This window comes from Bos grunniens, chromosome 7 (genome assembly GCF_055505025.1).
Source record: "Bos grunniens cultivar Pamir isolate PY7600 chromosome 7, Bosgru_T2T1.0, whole genome shotgun sequence".
Lineage (NCBI taxonomy): Eukaryota > Metazoa > Chordata > Mammalia > Artiodactyla > Bovidae > Bos > Bos grunniens.
Window position 1 is genome coordinate 50695567 of NC_141171.1, and position 14001 is coordinate 50709567.

The 14001-nt window shown below is 42.6% G+C and overlaps 1 protein-coding gene across 3 annotated transcripts in view; it reads left to right on the forward strand.

The window, feature by feature from the left end:
- Nucleotides 1-8992: 8992 nt before the first annotated feature.
- Nucleotides 8993-14001, forward strand: part of UBE2D2 (ubiquitin conjugating enzyme E2 D2) — a 42473-nt gene continuing 37464 nt past the window's right edge. For 2 of the 3 annotated variants that reach the window (XM_086411959.1, XM_086411961.1), the window contains exon 1: nucleotides 8993-9346. In XM_086411959.1, the coding sequence (XP_086268085.1) occupies nucleotides 9323-9346 (24 nt within the window). In that variant the 5' untranslated portion in view covers nucleotides 8993-9322. Of the gene's footprint in view, nucleotides 9347-10387; nucleotides 10464-14001 lie in introns of those variants that run through there. The other variant, XM_086411962.1, reaches the window with a different exon arrangement.

Consider the following 14001-nt stretch of genomic DNA (forward strand, 5'->3'; position numbering starts at 1 on the left):
AACACAGATGTTATTTTCTTCCTATAGCACATCCATTATCTATATTGTGTGATCTCTACACACTATTGGAAAAAGAAATAAGTAACAAATACTATGTAACTGTTAGGACTTCCCAGATTGCACTAGCGATAAAGATTTTGCATGCCAATGCAGGAGACACAAAAGACAAGATTCGATTCCTGGGTCAGGAAGATCCCCTGGAGTAGGAAATTTTTCTTCTACAGGTAGTAGAGGAAAAATTACATACTATGAGTAAATTTATTCTAATTAATTGGACAACTTAAATGAAATGAACAAATTCCTTGAAAAATGGACACAAGAAGAAAAAAAATCTAAATAGCCCCATACATATTAAAGAAATTAACTTATTATCAAACTCCTCCTGCAAAGAAAACTCTAGGACTAGATGGCTTCACTGGTGAATTCTATCAAATATTTATTTAAGGAAGAACAAAATAACAATCCTACACAAACTCTTTCAAAACACAGAGGAAGGAACACTTTCCAACTTATTTTATGAGGCCAGGATAACCTTGATATGAAAAGTTGACAAAGATATAACAAGAAAAGAAAATTATAAATTCTTATCCCTCATGAACTTAGATGTAAAAATCTGATTAGTCTTTGACAGAGCAATTTCATTTCTAGGAATTTATACCCAAAAGCCCTCAGAGTTTTACAAAAATTAACTACAGAATATCCACTATACCAATATTTTTGTTGCTATTTAGTCACTAAGTTGTGTCTGACTCTTTTCCACCCCATGGACTGCAGCATGCCAGGCTTCCCTGTCCTTCACCATTTCCCAGAGTTTGCTCAAACTCATGTCCATTGATTCAGTGATGCCATCCCACATCTCATCCTCTGTCATCCCCTTCTCCTCTTGCCCTTGATCTTTCCCAGCATCAGAGTCAATTTTTTGGTGCTCAGCCTTCTTCCTGGTCCAACTGTGACATTCGTACATGACTCCTGGAAAAACCACAGCTTACTAAACAGACCTTTGCTGCCAAAGCGGTCTCTGCTTTTAAAAAATATATATTTTTATGTTTCAGTTCAGTCGCTCAGTTCAGTTCAGTTGCTCAGTTGTGTCCGACTCTTTGCGACCCCATGAATCACAGCACGCCAGGCCTCCCTGTCCATCACCAACTCCCGGAGTTCACCCAGACTCACGTCCATTGAGTCAGTGGTGCCATCCAGCCATCTCATCCTCTGTCGTCCCCTTCTCCTCCTGCCCCCAATTCCTCCCAGCATCAGAGTCTTTTCCAATGAGTAAACTCTTCACATGAGGTGGCCAAAGTACTGGAGTTTCAGCTTTAGCATCATTCCTTCCAAAGAAATCCCAGGGCTGATCTCCTTCAGAATGGACTGGTTGGATGTCCTTGCAGTCCAAGGGACTCTCAAGAGTCTTCTCCAACACCACAGTTCAAAAGCATCAATTCTTCGGCGCTCAGCTTTCTTCACAGTCCAACTCTCACATCCATACATGACCACAGGAAAAACCATAGCCTTGACTAGACAGACCTTTGTTGGCAAAGTAATATCTTGGTTTTGAATATGCTATCTAGGTTGGTCATAGCTTTCCTTCCAAGGAGTAAGCGTCTTTTAATTTCATGGCTGCAGTCACCATCTGCAGTGATTTTGGAGCCCCCCCAAAATAAAGTCTGACACTGTTTCCACTGTTTCCCCATCTATTTCCCATGAAGTGATGGGACCGGATGCCATGATCTTCATTTTCTGAATGTTGAGCTTTAAGCAACTTTTTCACTCTCCTCTTTCACTTTCATCAAGAGGCTTTTGAGTTCCTCTTCACTTTCTGCCATAAGGGTGGTGTCATCTGCATATCTGAGGTTATTGATATTTCTCCTGGCAATTCCAGCTTGCGCTTCTTCCAGTCCAGCGTTTCTCATGATGTACTCTGCATATAAGTTAAATAAGCAGGGTGACAATATACAGCCTTGACGTACTCCTTTTCCTATTTGGAACCAGTCTGCTGTTCCATGTCCAGTTCTAACTGTTGCTTCCTGACCTGCATACAAATTTCTCAAGAGGCAGATCAGGTGGTCTGGTATTCCCATCTCTTTCAGAATTTTCCACAGTTTATTGTGATCCATACAGTCAAAGGCTTTGGCATAGTCAATAAAGCAGAAATAGATGTTTTTCTGGAACTCTCTTGCTTTTTCCATGATCCAGCAGATGTTGGCAATTTGATCTCTGGTTCCTCTGCCTTTTCTAAAACCAGCTTGAACATCAGGAAGTTCATGGTTCACGTATTGCTGAAGCCTGGCTTGGAGAATTTTGAGCATTACTTTACTAGTGTGTGAGATGAGTGCATTGTGCGGTAGTTTGAGCATTCTTTGGCATTGCCTTTCTTTGGGATTGGAATGAAAACTGACCTTTTCCAGTCCTGTGGCCACTGCTGAGTTTTCCAAATTTGCTGGCATATTGAGTGCAGCACTTTCACAACATCATCTTTCAGGATTTGAAATAGCTCCACTGGAATTCCATCACCTCCACTAGCTTTGTTTGTAGTGATGCTTTCTAAGGCCCACTTGACTTCACATTCCAGCATGTCTGGCTCTAGGTGAGTGATCACACCATCGTGATTATCTGGGTCATGAAGATCTTTTTTGTACAGTTCTTCTGTGTATTCTTGCCACCTCTTCTTAATATCTTCTGTTTCTGTTAGGTCCATACCATTTCTGTCCTTTATCGAGCTCATCTTTGCATGAAATGTTCCCTTGGTATCTCTAATTTTCTTGAAGAGATCTCTAGTCTTTCCCATTCTGTTGTTTCCCTCTATTTCTTTGCATTGATCGCTGAGGAAGGCTTTCTTATCTCTTCTTGCTATTCTTTGGAACTCTGCATTCAGATGCTTATATCTTTCCTTTTCTCCTTTGCTTTTTGCCTCTCTTCTTTTCACAGCTATTTGTAAGGCCTCCCCAGACAGCCATTTTGCTTTTTTGCATTTCTTTTCCATGGGGATGGTCTTGATCTCTATCTCCTGTACAATGTCACGACCCCATGGACTGCAGCATGCCAGGCCTCCCTGTCCCTCAGCAACTCCCAGAGTTTACTCAAACTCATGTCCATTGAGTCCGTGATATCATCCAACCATCTCATCCTCTGTCATCCCCTTCTCCTCCTGCCTTCAATCTTTCCCAGCATCAGGGTCTTTTCTAATGAGTCAACTCTTCGCATCAGGTGGCCAAAGTATTGGAGTTTCAGCTTCAGCATCAGTCCTTCCAATGAATATTCGGGACTCATTTCCTTTAGGATGGACTGGTAGGATCTCCTTGCTGTCCAAGGGACTCTCAAGCATCTTCTCCAACACCACAGTTCAAAGGCATCAATCCTTCAGTGCTCAGCTTTCTTTATGGTCCAACTTTCACATCCATACATGACTACGGGGAAAACCATAGCCTTAACTAGATAGACCTTGATGATGCTGTGAAAGTGCTGCACTCAATATGCCCCGAAAATAAAAGCCCCCCAAAATAAAAGTCTCTGTTTCTACTGTTTCCCCATCTATTTGTCATGAAGTGATGAGACCAGATGCCATGATCTTAGTTTTCTAAATGTTGAGTTTTAAGCCAACTTTTTCACTCTCCTCTTTCACTTTCATCAACAGGCTCTTTAGTTCTTTGCTTTCTACCATAAGGGTGGTGTCATCTGCATCTGAGGTTATTGATGTCATCTGATAACAATAACAAATGGTGGTGTCATCTGAGGTTATTGCTATTTCTCCCAGCAATCTTGATTCCAGCTTGGGCTTCATCCAGCCCAGCATTTCTCATGATGTAGTCTGCATATAAATTAAATACACAGGGTGACAATATACAGCCTTGACATGCTCCTTTTCCTATTTGGAACCAGTCTGTTGTTCCATGTCCAGTTTTAAATGTTTCTTCTTAACCTGCATACAGATTTCTTAGGAGGCAGGTCAGGTGGTGTGGTTCTCCCATTTTTTAAAGAATTTTCCACAATTTGTTATGATCCACACAGTCAAAGGTTTTGGCATAGTTAATGAAGCAGATGTGTTTCTGGATCTCTCTTGCTTTTTTGATGATCCAACAGATGCTGGCAATCTGATCTCTGGTTCCTCTGCCTTTTCTAAAACCAACTTGAACATCTGGAAGTTCATGGTTCACATACTGTTGAAGCCTCGCTTGGAGAATTTTGAGCATTGCTTTACTAGCATGTGAGATGAGTGCAATTGTGCAGTAGTTTGAGCATTCTTTGGCATTGCCTTTCTTTGTGATTGGAATGAAAACTGACCTTTTCCAGTTCTGTGGCCACTGATGAGTTTTCCAAATTTGCTGGCATATTGAGTGCAGCACTTTCACAGCATCATCTTTTAGGATTTGAAATAGCTCAGCTGGAATTCCATTACCTCCACTAGCTTTGTTCGTAGTGATGCTTCCTAAGGCCCACTCGACTTCACCTTCCAGGATGTCTGGCTCTAAGTGAGTGATCACACCATCATGGTTATCTGGGTCATGAAGATCTTTTTTGTATAGTTCTATGTATTCTTGCCACCTCTTCTTAATATCTTCTGCTTGTGTTATTATTTATGGCTGTTCTGAGTCTTCATTGCTGTGTGAAGGGTTTCTCCTGTTGCTGAGAGCAGGGACTACTCTCCAGTTATGGTACATGGACTCTAGGGCATGCAGGTCATGCGGGCCCAGCTGCCTTGCAGCATACGCGACCTTCCTGGACCAGGGATCGAACCTGAGTCCCCTGCACTGGCAGATAGATCTTAACCACTGGACCACCAGGGAAGCCCTAATGCCTCTGCTTTTTAATAAGCTGTCTAGGTTTGTCATACCTTTTCTTCCAAGGAGCAAGTATTTTTTAATTTCATGGCTGCAGTCACTGTCCACAGTGATTTGGGAGCCCAAGAAAATAACATCTGTCACTGTTTCCATTTTTTCCCCATCTGTTTGCCATGAAGTGATGGGACCAGATACCATGATCTTAGGTTTTTGAGTGTTGAGTTTTAAGCCAGCTTTTTCATTCTCCTCTTTCATCTTTATTAAGACGCTCTTCAGTTCCTCTTTGGTTTCTGCCATTAGGGTGCTATCATCTGCATATCTGAAGTTGTTGATATTTCTCCCAGCAATCTCGATTTCAGCTTGTGATTCATCCACCTTGGCATTTTGCATGATGTACTCTGTATATAAGTTAAATAAGCAGGGTGACAGTATAATACAATACAACCTTGATGTACTCCTTTCCTGGTTTTGAACCAGTTAATTGTTCCATTGTTAATATTTATTTATTTATTTGATTGCATCAGTTGTTAGTTGCAGCATATGAACTCTTAGTTGTAGCATGGAAGAATCTAGTTCCTTGACCAGAAATCGAACCAGGGCCCCCCACTCTGGGATCATGGAGTCTTAGGCACTGGATCACCAGGGAAGTTCCATATAGTAATATTTTTAATAGTAAAAATATTAAAACAACTTAAATGTCCCCCAAAATGTGACAATTAAATATGGTACATTTATGATGGAATATACAACCATTAAAATATAAGAAAAATATGTCTTGACACAGGAAGATTCGCCATATATTTTTTATTTTAAAAGTAAGTTACCTGACAACCTAGAGTGGGATGGGGCAGGGGATGGGAGGGAGGTTCAGGAGGGAGGGGACATATACATACCTATGGATGATATCATGTCGATAAGTGGCAGAAACTAGCACAATATTGTATAGCAATTATCCTCCAATTAAAACAAATATTTTTTAAAAGTAAATTACCAAAATTTCAGGTGTTTTCACTACACACACACAAAATGAATAGAGAAGTTAACTGTCGTGACTGAAATCATGCCATTATGTTTACCTATATCAAATCAACATGTTGTACACCTTAAGTCCATATTTTTTTTTAAAACAGGTATATGACGAAATAGTATAATGGTATGATCCTACATTTTCAAAGAAAAATATATATTTATATATAATGGGAAAACACAGAAAGGACAAAAACCAAATGTCACAAATGGTTAATTGTTGGATGATGGGAGTATAGTAGACTTTTATTTCCTTCCTTTTGCTTATCTGTATTATCTGTATTGCTTATTTCCTTATCTGTATTTCTTGCAATGAAAAATGTAAATTATTTTTTAATGCAAAGTATTGTTGAAAAAAAGTTTTAAAAATGTGACCAATGAGCATTTTTGTACCTCCCCCATTACAGTTCTTAGGAAGAAAAGATTTAGGACTTTGGAATCTTCCTCTCTACCTCCAACCTAAAACCTATCCATCCTGGGCTATTGGACATAGCTTTGCCCTTCTTTGACACTGGATCCATGGTGGCCCTGCCTTATGGGTCCAACCTGTATTTAGTAGGTTAGGCGTTAAAAGTTTTGCGGCTGACTTATGGCATGACTTTTAGAAAAATCCTTTTCCTTAGGGGCTCCAGTTTCTCCTCTCTTAATCAGTGATCTTTAAGGTGCCTTCCAGACAGAGGAAAGAACAGATTTAGAATCAGGAACCTCTGGGGGAGACTTGGGAATGTAGTCATCACTGCCCAGAAGAATATTACTTATTATTCTTTGTGTCTTCAGGGTCCTCAACCAGGTAAAAAGCATCTCCCAGACCAGGCCTTATAAAACCAGTCAGCCTTATATTTCTCTGGTCCTGGTTGCAGGGCTCCACACAGAGTAGTTGCTCAGTGAACTCACTTTTTGCCTCTATCTTTTAAAAGTAATCCCAGAATAAGTTTTCTTTTTTAAAAATTTATTTATTTTAATTGGAGGCTAATTACTTTACAATATTGTAGTGGGTTTTGCTATACATTGACATGAATCAGTCATGGGTGAACATGTGTTCCCCATTCTGAACCCCCCTCCCACCTCCCTCTCCATCCCATCCCTCAGGGTCATCCCAATGCACCAGCCCTGAGCACCCTGTCTCATGCATTGAACTTGCACTTGTGATCAGTTTCACATATGATAATTTACATGTTTCAGTGCTATCCAGAATAGGTTTTCTAAGCTTGCTTTTGATGGTGAGCTGAACGTAAAGTTGGTTTTAATTATTGGGGCACACATTGTGCAAGTTTTTTGCTGAGGTATTGAAAAAGCAAGAGAGTTCCAGAGAAACATCTATTTCTGCTTTATTGACTATGCCAAGCCTTTGACTGTGTGGATCACAATAAACTGTGGAAAATTCTGAAAGAGATAGGAATACCAGACCACCTGACCTGCCTCTTGAGAAACCTATATGCAGGTCAGGAAGCAACAATTCAAACTGGACATGGAACAACAGACTGGTTCCAAATAGGAAAAGGAGTACGTCAAGGCTGTATATTGTCACCCTGCTTATTTGACTTATATGCAGAGTACATCATGAGAAACGCTGGGCTGGATGAAGCACAAGCTGGAATCAAGATTGCCGGGAGAAATATCTATCACCTCAGATATGCAGATGACACCACCCTTATGGCAGAAAGTGAAGAGGAACTCAAAAGCCTCTTGATGAAAGTGAAAGAGGAGAGTGAAAGTTGGCTTAAAGCTCAACATTTAGAAAACAAAGATCATGGCATCTGGTCCCATCACTTCATGTCAAATAGATGGGGAAACAGTGGAAACAGTGTCAGACTATTTTTCTGGGCTCCAAAATCACTGCAGATGGTGACTGCAGCCATGAAATTAAAAGACGCTTACTCCTTGGAAGGAAAGTTATGACCAACCTAGATAGCATATTCAAAAGCAAAGATATTACTTTGCCAACAAAGGTCCGTCTAGTCAGGGCTATGGTTTTTCCAGTGGTCATGTATGGATGTGAGAGTTGGACTGTGAAGAAGGCTGAGCGCCGAAGAATTGATGCTTTTGAACTGTGGTGTTGGAGAAGACTCTTGAGAGTCCCTTGGACTGCAAGGAGATCCAACCAGTCCATCCTAAAGGAGATCAGTCCTGGGTGTTCATTGAAGGACTGATGCTAAAGCTGAAACTTCAATACTTTGGCCACCTCATGCGAACAACTGACTCATTGGAAAAGACCCTGATGCTGGGAGGGATTGGGGGCAGGAGGAGAAGGGGACGACAGAGGATGAGATGGCTGGATGGCATCACCGACTCGATGGACTTGAGTTTGAGTGAACTCCGGGAGTTGGTGATGGACAGGGAGGCCTGGCGTGCTGCGATTCATGGGGTCGCAGAGTTGGGACACGACTGAGCGACTGAACTGAACTGAACAGCTTTATTGCTTATTTGTAACAATTCAAGTGGAGCACCTCTCCTGACAAGCCAGAGACTGGGAGACATTAAAATTGTCACTTACTTGGGGCCTTCCTGGGGAAAACCATCTCAGGGCTGCCGGCGGTGTGCATGTAGAACCATAGTCCCGCAGGTGCCCAGGCTGTTATCACGCGGCTTCCCAAGAGAGATTTGACCAGACTCTAGACTTGAGGGAAGTCCCAAGCTATGCCACTGTGGAGCTGTGTGACCTTGGACAAGTCCTTTCCTCCTATGGCCCTACGTGCTCTTCCCCGGTAGGTTTATGCTATGGGGACGGTCGAGTGATCTGGAAAACATTCGCTTTTAAACGTTTATTCATCTCATGTATCACGCGAATGAGAGCCGAGAGCCCACAGGCAAGGCGATCAAGGACCACTACTGGCAAGCCTCTGCGACCCGCGCCACAGGTCTCGCGAGATTTCTCCTCTGCGCTTCGCGGCGTCATCCTCTCGCCGTCCGCGGCAGCGACAGCGACGGCGCGTGAGGTACACAGGGGCGGCCCGTATCCCTCCGCCGCCGGCGCGGCCCGGCCCTCCCTTCCCCCGGCCCGCCAATCCCCGCTCTCCCGACCTGCCCCTCGTCCTGGGCCCACCCCGCGCTCCGGCTGCCCCACCCCGGCGGCGCCGCCCGCCCGCGCGTCTCTCGGTCCACCTGCAGCAGGCAGTCCCTCCGGCTGTCCTACCCAGAGCCGCCGGCCGAGCCCGAGGCCTGAGCTCTTGCTCCCCGGCGGAGGGATCCGCGGCGGCTGAGGAGGCGGCGCTGAGCCTAGAAGGAAGAGGCAGCTACCGCGGTGGCGGCGGCAGCGGCGGCGGCGGCGGCTCGGGCGGCAGCGCATAAAGGGGCCGCCGCCGGGTGATGCGGTGACCGCTGCGGCAGGCTCAGGAGCCGAGTTGGCCCCGGCCCTAAGTCCGTCCCGCCGGACCCGCGCTCCGGAACTCCCCATCTTCTCCGGCCCTCCCCATCTTCTCCGGCCGATCCGCAATCACCGAGGAGGCCTCGCGCCCCCTCGCCCCTTCCCCGTCCCTCCCCTGCCCCCGTCCCCGCCCCGGGGCCGCCGCCACCCACCTCCCACGATGGCTCTGAAGAGAATCCATAAGGTAAGCGGCCAGGGATCGGCTGTGTGTTCGGGCAGCTAGGCGGGTCCGCCGAGCTGGCTGCGGCCTGCACTTCCCGCCGTCTTCTCCGCCGGACTCCCGGCTTCTTCGGACCGGGCTGTTGGCGATGGCCCGGCCGGGCGGCCTTCACACCCCACTCCCAGTGATGGCGCCCGTAGAGGCCCCGGCGCGCTGCCCGCACTTAGGCCGGAGGTATGCTCGCCGGTTCAACGTTCCTTCCCGGCCTCCTTTCTAGGCCCCGCGTGGTATGGAGTCCCAGGGCCTCTCCCCGGCCTGGGACTGCTGTGCCAGAGGGCCATTGTCCGGCTGTGCCAGGAGGGGGTGCTGGAACTGGGGCGTTGGAAGGCCCCATCGACGGAGGTCGAAAGGGCTCTGTGCCCCATCTCCGCCTGTGCACCCCCTATCCCCACCTGCCTAGGTTCACTCCGCAGAACCCCTTGAGCTTGGGACCCGTATGAGGAAACCTTTTTGTCCGATCCAGAAATATTTCTTGAGTTCGCTTGCCGTTTAGCGGCCGCACGCTTCCGTCCACTCTGCTCGTCCAGAAACTAAGTAGGAAGTTGAGGAAATAAGCATGACTTTTATAAGGAAGGAGGGAGGTGGAGGGAGAAGCATTTTATTCCGTGAGGTTGCCAAATGTAGTCAGAAACATACTTCAGTTTGCAGGAGTGGATTTAATAGAAAGGGTATTGTCAAGGGTAGAGGTAGAAACCTGAACATTTGAAAACCACTGGAGAGAATTTCACAAAGTTTCCTTTTACATTCTCTTCGCAAAATGGGTTTTAACGCTTAAATTAGGTGATGTTTTCTGGGAGATCCTTTTAATGTAAAAGGGATTTTGCTAGATTTTTCCATTAGAAAAGATTTCTTTGCCCTTTAAAATGAAGGGTTATCTGTAGTTGTCTCTACGGAAGCTTTTGTAATATTGCTTCTAGATTATGGACTTCGCTTAAAATTTAGGGTTTTTTCGCTTCCTTCTAATATTATAACCTCCTATTATCTCTCACTATCTTTTTTACTTAGAGGGGGGAAGCGGCACTGATGATTTGTTTCGTGTTTGACTTGGCTACTTGGAGAGGCTGTACTAAACCTCTAGCCAGTAAGTAGTAGATCCTGGGATACATTATCTAGGATGGGATGGAGATGCAAGGGGGAAGAGAACTAATTTTCACCTTGCATTTAACTCAGTAAAAATGGAGATCTGGTCAGTTTAAACACTTGAGTTCAGCAGTTGGTCCTGGTTTTATTCTTGATCAAAGACCTTTCCTGTGGAATTAATCCCAGTGGTTATTGTAAATTAGGTTAGATCCTCACCAACTTCTTTTGACTTTGATTTCTATCAAATGAAAAAGGGCAGACTTTAGACAGTAAATCTTGTACTAAAGTGAAGCAGGTTGTTTGTTAAAAGAAGCTCATCCCTAAGTAGAGCTCTTTTGAAACTTTTTAAGGGGCAGGAGCACACTGAGGACAAGTTATGCAAGTAAATAATAGCATTTTTAAGGCTTGAAGGAGTTAATAGATTCTTGAGGACTAATTGAGAAGTTATCAACTTGAGATTATACTTGTAGAAGATTGTGCACTTTTAAAACCTGAAGAAGAATAAATATAATGTGTGATCACTTACAGATCAAGAGATATAGCCCTTAATCTCTACTCTGAGTGATATGTGTGCTGTGGAGGTTTTTTTAGAGAAGGAAATAGCACTCAAAACATGCATTTTAATCGTCTTCCTTGCCTTCTTTTGAGATAATGCATGTTTGCTAGATTTTTCTCTAAAAGATACCTTTATTAAAATTTTAGTAAGAAAAATCAAGTGTATACCATGATTATTTGAACTTTTAAAACTCAAGTTTTTTTATTAACCTTTTTTCACCTGGTTTATAATCTAGAACTGTCCTCGAAGTATGGCTCAACTTAGACTGCCAGGGATTTGAAAAATAAACTTAATTTTTGGTATACATACTAGTCAATAATATTGTGAAAATAAAATGAAGATTTTTTTCCCCCAAGCATTTTGTATAACACTAATTTTAAATTGAATACAGACTTAACCTAGCTATGGATAAGACCAGTCCTATCTCACCCTCAGCACTAGTAATGTATCTGCGGTGCAGTCCCCCAAAGACAGACTTGGCTTACATAATTGGTCTTAGTCTTGAATCTTCCCAGTTACTACTCTCTGAGAAAGTAGTTCTGTTTAAATACCTCACAACTTCGGATAGCATGAACTACTGCATCTGGGTTCTAATAAAATTTTATTAAGAACAAATACTTTTGACCAAGGCAGCTTCAGGAATTCTTTGTCTTGTGTTTCATTGACAAAGGGTAATAGTGTTGTGTGAATCTCACAGTCCTTTAAATGCCATGACTTTTTTGGAAAAAGCTCTTGATGGACTTTATTTTGATAGAAACTTTAAGGTCGTATATGCTTTAACAGAGTTTACCAAAGAGTTTTCATTTTGAACATCCATTATGGTTCCATGAAGGGTTTGGGACCCTTTGGTATGGTTTGTATCTACACCAAATGGCCCCAGCCTGCTACATTTTGAGGTTTTCTGCTGACATTATGGGTCTTCAGCTTTGATTTTGATGCTTTGAGTGTCTGCCTCTAGCAGCACCACCCCCAGCCTTTTTCCAGTTGGCTGCGTCTCATCTGTTGTGGGCTGGGAAACCAGATCACTGAGCTTATTAAAATTATGTCTAAAATAAGATCCAGTAGGCTCTGAGTGAAGAGGGCTTCATGTGTTTTGTGAACTGTGTGGTCTGTTTGACTGATCAGAGACCTTTTTTTTAAACTTGCTTCCTGTTTTTCTTCTTTACTTTTGTTATACAGTGCAGGAGGCTTTTTTGTGCTCTTACAGTGCCACAATATTGAAATACAGGGTAAATTTCTTTATTTTGAGGAGGAGTAAAAGGCTAAATATCATGAGGAATTGAAGACAGACCAAAGTTAGGATACTAAAAGCTCTTAACAATAATAGTGACTTGTACATTTTAATGATGTCCTGCTAGATATAATTAACATTTGGTATACATAGCTTTAATGCCAGGACTACCGCTTGATTTACTGTATTTCTATGATTAAAGCGTCTTAAATTTCCTGAAAACCCCAGTCAGTTAGTTAATATTCCAGTAAAATAAAATTTCAAACTCTGATGACTAGGCAGGTAACCAAAGTGAGCAAAGGGAATTGGAGGGAACTAGAAATTGCACGTGCTTTTAGAAGAGGGCAGCTGCTATTCAGCTCCCTCCAAATGTTGCTATTGCCAGGATCTGTGCCCAAAGTTACCAGATTTTTTTTTTTTTTTTTTTTGAGGTAAGCCACAAAACCAGAGTTCTGGCAACCAATTCAAATTAAAAACAAGGACAGCAAAACCAAAAGACACCTCCACACTTTTTTTGGTAGATTGGTAGGTACCAGTTTAATGTATGAATTAAAATTAACAAAAGATTGAGGTTCAGCAAGTAACCAGGAACGTAAGGATTAAATCATTTGAACCATACTTTCTGTCTTTTTCAAAGTTTGGAAGTACTGCTTTATGTAAATAGGCACAATTAAGTAATTTTTGGGGTAAACTTTTAGTTAACTTCTTCAGTGAAGTTTTGTATGGTTATGGTTGTAGGAAAAACCAGTTTAGTAGACACATTGATCCCAGGCAGATGCTTACAACTTACTCTTCATTGTAATCTGTTTCATGTTATGAATCATCTTTCTGTAGACTACATACTTTCAAAATATCTACGATTGCCAGTTACCAAAGGATGAATTTTAAGGATATGGGAAGGGAGTTGTAATATCATAATAGTACTAGTTTCAAGATTATTTTAAAATAGAAGTGTGATATGATACATTACATTAATCTTATCAGAGGTAAGGATTCAGTTTATTCCAGTCAAAATGATGAAACAAATTAGCAAATAGTCTTGTGGAGTATTTGGAACTTTAATATAATAAGTGGTTGACAGAAGATGACTGTATTAGTTATATATTGGAAAACAGACATCCCTTCTTATTCCACAAGATAAGCTTCTTGAAATCTCTGGGAAGATTTTTTTTTTCCTTTAGAAACGATTCGTTGCTTCACAAAGGTTTGTTGAGTTGAGAAACTTTCTTTGGCTCGTTTGGGGTTGCTATTTAAATATAATTTAAACAGCCTTCATTAACTTCATAAATCTAGGGGTGTGTGGGGGTGGGGGGGGTTGTGTATGTGTGTGTGTAAGTCTCCCAAAGTGGGGTGGGTGTGTGGGTGTTTAAAATCTCCCAAAGTGTATTACTGTACTGCTGACTGACAAGGAGGAAGTTTTGACAAAGTCCAATTCTGGATATTTTAGTCCAGAGAGAGAAGGCTGCTAAAATATCCTAGGCAGTTCTCAGGATAGGAATACCTGACTCATGCTTGATGCTGCCAGCAACCTTTGCAGCCTCATCCCAAAATTGAAGGCGCACACTTGTTTTTTCTGTAGAAATAAAGTTTCGGTGGTGAGGTTCCCAGGCTAACCTTCAAAACCATGTTAAAAATATTACATAGAAAAATAAAGTACCGTTTCTTCTTCAGTATACACAATCAAGTGAGATTTCAAGTAATAGAATCATAAAATTTTAGCTCTGCATCACATCTCAGAGCTACGGCCTAAAA